Genomic DNA, 12,117 nt, shown 5'->3' on the forward strand with positions numbered 1-12,117 from the left:
TGAATTCTTATCAGTTACTTGACTATTCTGTAGTCTTGGGGGTGGGGCCAGCAGCCAGCGTGCTCGGGCTCCACTCCTGGGGAGCCTGCTGCCACTCTGTGCTGCTGCCTCTGGTACTGAGCTGTGAGTTCCAGGAGGGAGCTAGTCTGTGAGGGGAGCCAGCTTAAAAACCAACTCCCCTCATGGACCAGCTGCCTCCTGGAACTCCAGCTCCTCTCTGATACAGAGACAGCAGCGGGGGGCGGCAGCAGCCCTCGTCCAGAGGGGAGTCTGAGTTCCCTGCCCACCTGGCTCCTATACACTTTAAATGCAGAGTTGCAGTGGGGTAGGTCCCGGACCCAGCACAAGCTGGGACTAAGCAGGGCTGCTGGCCTGCCTGCTAAAAATGTATTGGCAAGGGAGAAGGGAGAAATGCATGTAGTCTATAGCATTAACCTATGAGCATTTGCGTAACGGTTAATCGACTACACTATTACATCCCTAGTTGGCAGGGGTATAAATGTGGTGCCACAAGGGGCGCCACAGCTGACCCAATGGGTACTGCTAGGGAAAAGTCTTCTGATAATCGCACACACAGCATGTACCCACATATTTTGGAATGGACATGAGCGACACCTTTCGAAGTACAACAGTTACAAAAGGTAAGTAACCATTCTTTTCACGCAAAGTAGAGCTGAGTGAATAATTAGTCATGTTTTCTTAATGAATTTATTCTAGTCTCAGTTTATTCTGTCTGTTTCTGAATTACCTGTGAACAGTTTATAATTTTTCAAATTAATTACTATTCCAAATTAGTCCCTAAATACCTTTGATGAATAATTTGTACTCTCTAGGTCATTCATGAGCACTTTGTTGTAAGTGTTCAAATATGAAATTCTGGAAATATTGATTGGCTTGATTGGACTCATAGGTCATATGGCAAATTTCTATTTCCTGATTAGATGAGTTACACTTAGATTTAAGTTTCTGTTGTGAATATTACAAGTTCTAAATCTGTGCTCTCTGAATATTCTTGAATATTTGCTTACAATTCAAAATGTTTTTATGGCAACACTTGCCCATATGCTCATTGTCCAAACTATTCATAGATAGCAACTACAAAAGCCAAAGTGAGTTCAACAGAAACCGCAATTGATGTTGAATTCAAGTTTTTGAGCAAGCACTTGCCGAACATTTTTGACAAATTTGCCCAGATTTAATGCTTAACATTCTGACTCAAAGTATTGCTTCTGTTCTTATTTGCCTTTTTTTGCTTTTGTCGTTGGGGTTTGCAGTTATGATGTGCATTATATTTTTGAAATGCTTTTCCTGCTTTACTGAGGATCCATTTCTATGCAATCCTCTTTTGTCTTTCACAACTGCTCTGTAATTATGCTAAATAAACAGAGTCAGTGAAAGCAGCAGATGTTTATCACTGGAATACCAGGAGTGCTGCCAGACTAGCCCATAGATATATTAATATGCTCAAGCAGCTAACAGTATAGCTAACAGCATACATTCACTCCGTTCTCCAGCCTTTTACTGACACAGTCATATCTGGAAACCATTTTCAGTTTGCATATGGCTGACCAGGTGCATCAAAATACCAAAATACTGAGTTTTTTATGTTGTTTCTGTTTTAAAATAGTTTACCCAGTTTGGCTTGAAGGTTGAACTATGGATGTGAGAAACAGAAAGAGAGAGAGGAGTCAAAGATATATTAGCAGCAGCAAGAGAGGTAGTAAGAAGAGTATAGGGTTTGGAGGAAGAAATAAGCAACACAATTTTTAATTTTAGCCACATGAAGCTTAAATTTTTTGTGAGATATTCAAGTGATGCCAGATTTATGGAAGCAAGATGAAACAAGGAGTAGGTAGAGGCATGCAAAATATAGTACCAATTAATGCTTTCCAAACATTTTAAAAATAAGCGAAATAAACAAAATGCAAAGGGAGGAATTTCTCTGGTTAATTAAGGTCTTCATGCAGTGCAAAAGGATCGTAAACCAGCCAGAGATAGTGGAATAATTCTTTGTCTTACACAAGGGAACTCTCTGCCTCCTCCTGCACTGTCTGCCCCTCACTTTGGGCACAGTGTGGAAGTGAAGTGATTTGAGGGGGCATAATAAAGAATTGCCCAATCCTCCACTGGTGTAAATTTGAGTTGCCACTGAGATTTGATGCCTGTGAATCAAAAAGCCACAACTGGCTCTCTTCTTTCCCTTTGAAGGAGTAGAGAATCAAGTAGCTTTGCAACTCCCTGAGTACTGTGACTATCCCAGACTCATATCAAGTGAAATGTTTCTGCTGTCCTAGCGTATCGTGTACTTCTTTTTCCTTTCTGTCTTGTGGATCGTGTACTGTTCTGATTCTTTCAGTAATCCCATTACACAATCTTATTTTATAAGTACTTATAATTTGGTTACAAAAGTTTGTTCTTCATTAAAACCCGAGGTCAAACTGATATTAGGTTTGCAAAATTTGTCCCTAAACTTGTAGCTTTTCACAAAAATTGTTGATTACAGATGTTTTTATTAACAAATTTCTTTAAAAAACCCAAGCAAAACAAACAGATCCAACACACTTCAAAACATTAAATTGTGCAGGCTCTTAGTCCATAATTTTAATAGCAATTTTTTTTCTTAAAAAATAAAAACAGAATGATAACATTCATATTCATATGTTTCAAATATACAGGAACTTTTTCTCTTCATGTTTTTTCTTATGCACATCCATATTAAAATTTAGTATAAGTCAGCAGCTTCAGGATTGACTGTTTCTTTTTGTTGGTTTGTGTGACTCCACCTTTTATTTAATACAAGTTATAATTTTTTAATATTAGAAAGGCCATAAAAGATAACATTCTAGAATTTCAGAAAAGTTCAAACTCGGATCCAAATTTTGTGGTTTGGCCTGTTTCTAATGTGTTCAATGAATATACTGTACACAGCTATCTTCTTTTTTCACTACTCTTTTGAAATCTTAATGTCAGAAAGGGCAAACTCAGTTAGAAGACCTCATAATAATGATTTGCCCTCTATTCTGATTGCTCACACATAGGGACTTGATGTTTAACATAAAATAGTAGGAAAAAGCAAGCATTTTCTGCTAATCATGTCAATGCTTTCCAAGTTCTCAAATCCATATTGGGAATTGCACATCTAGGGTAAAAGTCCCAGTCAAATCAATGACAAAACTTTCATTAACGTCACTGGGACTAGGATTTCACGCTTAGAAAGGAAATTTTATAAATACTATATCGTGTGCTTGATGACTTGTTTTAGAGTTGGATAGCAATTTAGTAAATGTACTATTGTATTGCATACACTAAGGCTGTGTCTACACTGGCATGATTTTGTGCAAATACTTTTAACGGAAGAGTTTTTCTGTTAAAAGTATTTGCGCAGGAGAGCGTCTACACTGGCATGTGCTTTTGCGCAAAAGATGTGCTTTTGCGCAAAAGCATCCGTGCCAGCGTAGACGCTCTCTTGCACAAGAAAGTTCCGATGGCCAGTTTAGCCATCGGACTTTCTTGCGCAAGAAATTAACGTTGCCTGTCTACACTGACCTCTTGCGCAAGAATACTTGCACAAGAGGGCTTATCCCTAAGTGGGAGCGTCAGAGGATTTGCGCAAAAAGCACTGATTTTGTACATTAGAACATCAGTGTTCTTGCACAAATACTTGCGGCCAGTGTAGACAGGTGGCAAGATTTTGCACAAAGGCGGCCGCTTTTGCGCAAAATCTTGCCAATGTAGACACAGCCTAAGAGTCATGGAAGTTGGAAAACATTCCAGAAGACTGTAAAAGGGCAAATATAGTGCCTGTCTATAAAAAGGGAAATATGAACAATTTAGGAAACAATAGAGCAGTCAGCTTAATTTCGTGTCAGGAAAGATAATGGAACTAATAATTAAGGAATTCATCTACACATATCTGGAGGATAATAAGGTGATCAGTAACAGCCAGCATGGATTTGTAAAGGACAAATCATGTCAAACCAATCTGATAGCTTTCTTTGCTAGGCTATCAAGCCATGTAAATAAGGGAGAAGCAGTAGATGTAGTATACCTAGACTTTAGTAAAGCATTAGATATGGTCTCACATGACCTTCTTAATAAACTAGGGAAATATAACTTAGATGGGGCTACTATAAGGTGGGTGAATAACTGGCTGGATAACCATTCTCAGCGAGTAGTTATTAATGGTTCACAGGCATGCTGGATGGGCATAAGAAGTGGGGTTCCACAGGAATCAGTTTTGGGACTGGTTTTGTTCAATATCTGCATCAATGATTTAGACAATGGCATAGGGAGTACATTTATACAGTTTTCAGATAATACAAAGCTAGGAGGGGTTGCATGTAGAGGATAGGATCATAATTCAAAATAATTTTGACAAACTGCAGAAATAATCTGAGATAAATAGGATGAAGTTTAACATGACAAAGTACTCCACATAGAAAGAAACAATCAGTTTCACAAATACAGAATGGGAAGTGACTGTCTAGAAAGGAATATTGCAGAAAGGGATCACAGTGGACCACAATTTGACACTGTTCAAAAAAACCCAAACATGATTCTAGGATGTATTCAGAGAATTGTTGTGAGAAAGACACAAAAAGTAATTCTTGCTCTTTACTCAGCAGTAATTAGGCCTCAATTGGAGTCTTGTGTCCATTTCTGGGTACCACATTTTCAAGAAAAATGTGGAGAAATTGGAGAATCCAGAGAAAAGCAACAAAAATGATTAAAGGTCTAGAAAACATGACCTATGAGGAAAGACTGAAAGAATTGGCTTTGTTTAGTATGGAAAAGAGAAGACTGATAGAGGACATGATAATAGTTTTCAAGTACTTAAAAGGGTGCGACAAGGAGGAGGGAGAAAAACTGTTCTCCTTGACTTCTGAGGATGGGGCAAGAAGCAATGGGCTTAAAATTGCAGCATGGGAGGTTTAGATTGGACATTAGGAAAAAAACTTCCTAATTGTCAGGGGCTACATCTAGACTGAAGGCTTCTTTCGGAAGAAGCTTTTTTGGAAGAGATCTTCCAAAAAAACTTCTTCTGAAAGAGTGTGTCCACACTGCCAAAGCACATAGAAAAAGCGTTGTGCTTTTTCAAAAGATAGCGTCTACACACTGAATAGATGCTATCTCTCATTTAAACTGTGATTACTATGGATGGAGTGGCCACTCCTCTTTCCTCTTCTTCCGAAATTACTCCCTCTTCCCTGTCCATATACGCCTTTTTCTGAAAGAGCTCTTTTGGAAAAAGGCTTGTTCCTCATAGGAAGAGGATCATCAATACCAGCAAAACCTCTTTGTTCTTTCAATTTCCTTTCAAAAGAATGAGAATGCAGTGTGGTTGTAACTGAAGTTTTTTCGGAAAAATGGCTGTTTTCCCGAAAAATCTGTAGTGTAGACATACCCAGGATGATTAAACATTGTAATAAATTGCCTAATAAGGTTGTGGAATCTCCATCATTGGAGATATTTAAAAGCAGGTTAGATAAACATCTATCAAGGATAATCTAGATGGTTCTTGGTCCTGCAGTGAGGACAGAGGACTAGACCTGATGACCTCTCTAGGTATCTTCCAGTTTTACTATTCCATGGTTCTAATAGCATCCATATGATGTAAGGACTCTTTAGAAGAAATAAAAGTACCTTTTTGGAAAGCATATGTTATATGCAGATAACATGCTAAGGACACAGATGTAGAAATTTCATCAATTACATTCCAATTTCCAGTGCTTAAGCAGTATGTCAACAGCACTCAGCAAAATGGCTTCTCCAACAGCAGTGCATGTATGTATGAAACTAATGCATGAAGATAACCAAAGTGGGGATGGAGGTGTCTTGGTTATGTGGCTTTCACTTTGCTTCTTATAATTCTTCTCTAGAAGATTTTGGAGTGGAAGATGTTTTTACATCAAGTACGGTAGTATATTTACAATTACAAGGTAGTTCTTCCGGTTTCTTTAAATGTCGTATTTACACTTCAGAATTAATGATTGGTATAGCTCCACTACCAATTTGTCTTTTGTTTAAATTACATTTTCCAAGGGGAAAACATACTGTTGGATAAAATTATTCAACAATAAATAACGAAATTCTGTTACCATCCTAAAACTCCACTCTGCCTGATATTACAGGGTCTTCATAATTGGAGCAGATTAATAAATAGTTCAATACTTGAAAAAAACTTAAACAACTAACTCAGCTACCCCTCTGAAGTTCAATACATTTATAATAATACATAATGAAGTCATTGGATAACTAAAGAAATTGGTAAATTTATTTTATCTGATCTTTGCCATGTGGTTATTTCTCTCCAAAATCTCAGTTTAACATATAATGATTTAGCTTAAATCAATGTCTGCTTATTAATTTTAACAGAAGCCAAAATACAGATTATATTTACAATTTGAAGCAGGAATTTGTGTGGTTTGGATTTTAAACATTTTTCAAAGCTATTAAAATATTGTTTGAAAAGACATTTGAATACTGTAAATATCAGGAAAAAATAGTCTTTAACCATTCAGCAATTTGAGCATTATGTTCCGATGAAAGATTCAGAGACCATAAATAATTATGTTTTGTGGTAAATCCCCTTAATTTGGAGTTATTCAGAATGAAACTTGTTGCACAGTAATGCAAACAAAGTTGTTTCCATGGAAAACTGTCTTTCAGCTATCTTACAGATTGTTAACTGGTATTAAAATAATATACATTAAAAAGTGCAAGGTCTTTAAATTTATTATGAACAGATAAGAAATCGGAGTTTCTGAGGGCAAACAGCTCCTTTAGAAATTGTCATGAATTCTCATACAATATGAAATTATTTACTACATCTGATTTTATCTTAAAGTTGGCCATGATGACTGAAGTACAGTACATTTTAATATTCAAATAGAATAATTACATTCATGATAGAAATGAGGAATTTTGAGTAGTATATTTGTTGTGTATACTCAATTGCTATTTTTGGGATTTCCTTCGGTTTGCACAAGAATCTAATTATTATGCCTCTAAATTAGAACATGATGGATGATATAAACACAGAAAATCACTAGTGGTAATCATTGCTTCCAAATATGTCTGGTGTAATATTTGCTCTTAATGGAAAGATTCTTCTTCATAATGTAATTATATAATTAACTTTGTGATTGTGAAAGTTGTTGCAAGTTTAATTCTTCACATTTTTTCAGACTCTAGAATGTTTACAATGTTTAAAGCTGCAAAGTGGCAATAAAACAACAAAGACTTATGAGCATTAGCAACTATTTTATAAGCATGTTAAGATATGAGAGTCTTCTAAAAGAGCAAAACAATTCAAATTACTGTTTGAGGATCCTTTGGAACGAAATCTCTGTGGAATGAAAAAATTACTATGTTTGGTTTATAGTTAGTATTGGACTCTCTTGTAAGTAAACCAGTCACGCAAAGAATAGATCAGATCTTGCACTCCTTGCAAACCCCAAACAAGTCAATGAAAGCTGTGGGTGAGAGAGGAATGCCGTGTTGTGTCCACAAGAATATAAATACACTCTCTCACACATTTTCTCTGTTTACTTTTTAAAACATTGTTAAAAGAACCAGAAATAAAGTCCTCAATTCTGACAACTTTCATCTTTTCATATAATAAATAACTGCAATATGAAAACTAAGTTTTCCCTCCTTTATCACCTACAACCAGATGAAGAGCATAATAAACTATGTTTTTTATTTATCCTCTTTTTTTTGTTTTATTCTTTTTTATGAATGGATCCTTACAGCTTACAGAAAAGGTAATTACTATTTTCTTTATTTATAATAGAAATTTCTGTACTTTCTTATAACTCAAAGCTCTAGGTAGAAATTGGTAAGTTAACTTTTTCTTCTAATTTTGGTATATTTAGGGATTGAAAGAGGGATGTCTAACTTTTGAAAAATATCAAAATAAAATGCTGCCTTCACTTTTTGACCAGAATGTAAAATCTTGGAAAATTATGCAAAACCGAAATGTGAGCCTCCCCATAGTCCACAGTTATAAAAAAACCTGATGTATTGATTTGAGTAACACTAATCATATCTGTAAATACCACAACCCTTTAGTATTTTTCATATATTTACAATGAATAACAACTATTACTACCTGGATTATTTATCTCGAGTGATTACTTCCTACAAATAAGAGATCTAATCCCAAAAGAGTTAGATACACAACATATCTATGGTAAGATGCTGACAAACTAACTGAAAAAAATCTTAAAATTAGCTCCTTGCTCACTATAAAAGTGTAGCACTGGGTCAATATGCATTTATTTTCCACACAGTTGTGAAATATAGGGGAGGAAAAAAGGTGAGGTGATAGTTTCCAGAATACATTGATGGTTCCACTACTCCTTCCTAATGGACATGTCCTGTTAATTTTACTCTGACAACATTCCCCTTCAAATAAATAAATTAGATCCTCAGCAAGTAAAAAGGCAGCAGAACTCAATTGACTTTAGCAGAGCAACCAATTTACACCAGCTGTGAATTTGGTCGGAGATAATTCTAATTGTATCAGTATTACTCATATCAGTATGATTGAAATCAATTGGGATTTTACCTATGTCATAACTGATGCATTTTACTCCCATATGAAATAATTTTATGAACTGTTTACTTTAGGTATTATGAATTTTGGAGGAAACTATCACCATGGTATCTAGAATTCATTGCAATAGCTAAAATGCATAGATTGTTGTGGTTGGTGCATATGTAAGAAAAAAATCCAGTCAAAGTAGTGTGTGCAGCTGTAAGCAGGATACTAGATAAGACAGACTATTGGTCAGATGCAGTATTGTAATTATGAGTTATGTACAGACAGTTCAGCCCCAAATTTTTATTTCATTGCTCTTTTTTATCCAGAACTTTATTATATTTGAAGAATAAGTTTTGATATACTTTTAATTAGTCACTGCATCTGTTTTATAGATGATAGAAGCTGGAGTGCAGGCTCTAAAGTTCATTCTTGTCTACCACTAAAAGGGGGTTTTCTTTTTTTTTTTTAAGGAAGAAGAAATTGTTGATTGGTGGAGCAAATTTTATGCTTCAATAGGAGAGCATGAAAAATGTGGACAATATACTCAAAAAGGATATGACACCTTAAAGGTACTATTACAAGATAAATGAAAGGGACATGTTTTGGTAGGTCAACAATCTTGTCCCTGTTTAACATAATTATTTTGACGTGATTGTTAGGTTTCAAAACAAATGATTAAGTCTTGTCTTTTCAGATTGCCATAAATGTAAGCAATCTAACCTATTGCAATTTGGGATTTTAGGCAGGGATAGAATTTGCTCATCACAAGTTTCATCTGGCTTCTCTCCAAAGTATCATTTTGTGCATAACAGAACTTGAACAGCGAGACAGGTATTTCTGCACAGACCTAAATGGATTGGAGTCAGTTTCCCACTTTTCATCTGGTCAAAAAAGAGACATTTAGATGTCTACCTACCAGATATGTAGGTTCATAAATAGTTAAGTATCTCAATATCAGATGCAATCACAAACAAATGCAGGTACATAACCACTTGCAATTATTTTAGGCATGCAACAGGGAAGCCAAGATAAAGATAAGGCCCTTAATATCCTTCTGATTTTAATATTAGTAATGAAAATTGTGACTTTTCCCACATTCGATTTACCACTATTTATGCTAACATGCATGTGGGGAGGTGAAGGGGAAGGGTGGGAAAGGCATTCCAGAAAGGTTTTGTACTTTTTTCTTCTATTGACTAGACATAGATATTAAGGGCTTGATCTTGCACCACTGATTTCAATGGGAGCTTTACCATTGATTTTTCTGGGAGAGAAGGTCAGATGCACATTAAGAAGATAGAGTCTGCAGTTCTGTATGTTTAATATTTTTCTTTGTGCATCAGTGTAAGTTGGAGCCAGCAATATCCTAAGTCCACTCTTACTTTTATCCCTTTCCCCCATTGATGTATAAATGAAAGTGAGGCTGATGTTATAGAAAAGATTCAGGTTTTGATTGACAGCACCAGAAACAACTGGGCTGAATCTAGACTGGCATGATTTTGAGCAAAAGCGGCCTTTTGCACAAAATCTTGCCGCCTGTCTACACTGGCTGCGAGTATTTGCGCAAGAACACTGACTTTGTACTGTACAAAATCAGTGGTTTTTGTGCAAATACTCCGATGCTCCCGCTCAGGGATAAGCTCTCTTGTGCCAGTATTCTTGCGTAAGAAGGCCAGTGTAGACAGCCAAGTTAATTTCTTGCGCAAGAAAGCCTGATGGCTAAAATAGCCATTGGAGCTTTCTTGCACAAGAGAGCGTCTACACTGGCACGGATGCTGTTGCGCAAAAGCATCCGTGCCAGTGTAGACGCTCTCTTGCACAAATACTTTTTTAAAAGTATTTGCACAAAATCTTGCCAGTCTAGACACAGCCCTGGGGATTGGCAGCACCAGAAACAACTCACATTTTCCAAATAGATTCTGCTGTTCTCCACCTATAAAGAAGTAAAAGTGCAAATTATACTGACTGCCTTGATGCCCCAACATTTCCTGCACAGAGTAGAGCTTAGCCATGCCAAAATTACATTAGCTTTTTAATGGACCTAGCATCTGTGTTAAATATTTATATGTCACTTCAATTTTACTTTAGGTATATGACTGTGAGCTGGAGGATGTCCCTGAATTTAAGCACTTGACAGACTTCTGTGATACATTTAAACTATACAGAGGCAGATCGGAGGACAATGATGACCCTTCAGTGGTAGGAGAATTTAAGGTAAATAGAGATAGAGATAGAGATAGATATCTTCTATTGTTGCAAAAAAAAAAAAAAAAACCTCAGTGCAGGCGCAGCCCTTTGAATGTATCACTTACACTTACATAAAGGCTGTGTCTACACTGGCACCCTTTTCCGGAAAAGGGATGCTAATGAGACACTTCGGAATTGCAAATGCCACGGGGGATATTTAAATCCCCCGCGGCATTTGCAATTCCGAAGTGTCTCATTAGCATCCCTTTTATGGAAAAGGTGCCAATGTAGACACAGCCATTCAGTTTGATTCTGAGAATTGCATTGCACCCACCACTCCTACTCAAGCGATGCTTCATCAAACCACTTGAGCATGTGCTTGGATCCAATCCTATTCAGCAAAATACATTGACTGTGCTGAAGTGCCACTGACTTCCTTGCGTCTGAATCATGTGTATACCTGCTTTGCTAAATAGGTATGGTTTGCCTAAGCAGGAACTGCAAGTGTTCAGAATCTCTCAGGATCAGCCCCTTTGTTTTCAGTGGCATAGTGGAGGAACAGACTAGCATCTCTCTCTCTCTTCTCTAGGGATACCTGGCATGTTAATTCAGAGGACAAATGCTACACACACACGTTGAAAAGCATGTTATTTTTCAGTGGCTATTTCTAGTGATTTTGAAATATACTGTAATCATTTTAAAATAAAAAAAAATCAATTAATGCCCTCCCAAAAGGAAACCATTAATCTCTGTTGAAAATGCATTTTACATTTATTATATAAAGAAAACAACAGGCCAGGTCATCAACTACAGTAAATAAGTTTAGCTCAACTGGAGTTTAGTGAAGGAAGGCCAGTTTACATCAGCTGAGGACATAGTATGCAGTCTCTATTTTAAGTTAATGAAATCATATAAATCAAAATCCTGGCCCCATGGAACTTGATAGCAAAACTTCCATTGAGTTTCAAAGGGGCCATGATTTCATTGATATTTTTCAGTTAGATGTACTTATGGGCTGTGTCTACACTGCACCCCTTTTCCGGAAAAGGGATGCAGATGAGACATGTCGGAATTGCAAATGAAGCGGGGGATTTAAATATCCCCCGCTTCATTTGTATAAACATGGCTGCCGCTTTTTTCCAGCTCAGGACTTTGCCGGAGAAAAGCGCCAGTCTAGACGGGATTTTTCGGAAAATAAAGCCTTTTCCGAAAGATCCCTTATTCCTGATTTTAAGAGGAATAAGGGATCTTTCGGAAAAGGCTTTATTTTCCGAAAGATCCCGTCTAGACTGGCGCTTTTCTCCGGCAAAGCCCCGAGCCGGAAAAAAGCGGCAGCCATGTTTATACAAATGAAGCGGGGGATATTTAAATCCCCTGCTTCA

At 36.7% G+C, this 12,117-nt stretch overlaps 1 protein-coding gene across 3 annotated transcripts in view; it reads left to right on the forward strand.

Moving 5' to 3' along the window:
* The window catches only part of MYOF (myoferlin), a 143,861-nt gene that overhangs the window by 119,695 nt on the left and 12,049 nt on the right, over positions 1-12,117 (forward strand). For 2 of the 3 annotated variants that reach the window (XM_075935158.1, XM_075935160.1), the window contains 3 exons: positions 7,755-7,766; positions 9,019-9,117; positions 10,637-10,762. In XM_075935158.1, coding sequence (XP_075791273.1) covers positions 7,755-7,766; positions 9,019-9,117; positions 10,637-10,762 — 237 coding nt within the window. The remainder of the gene's footprint in view (positions 1-7,754; positions 7,767-9,018; positions 9,118-10,636; positions 10,763-12,117) is intronic. The other variant, XM_075935159.1, reaches the window with a different exon arrangement.

Source organism: Pelodiscus sinensis, chromosome 8 (assembly GCF_049634645.1).
Source record: "Pelodiscus sinensis isolate JC-2024 chromosome 8, ASM4963464v1, whole genome shotgun sequence".
Taxonomy (NCBI): domain Eukaryota; kingdom Metazoa; phylum Chordata; order Testudines; family Trionychidae; genus Pelodiscus; species Pelodiscus sinensis.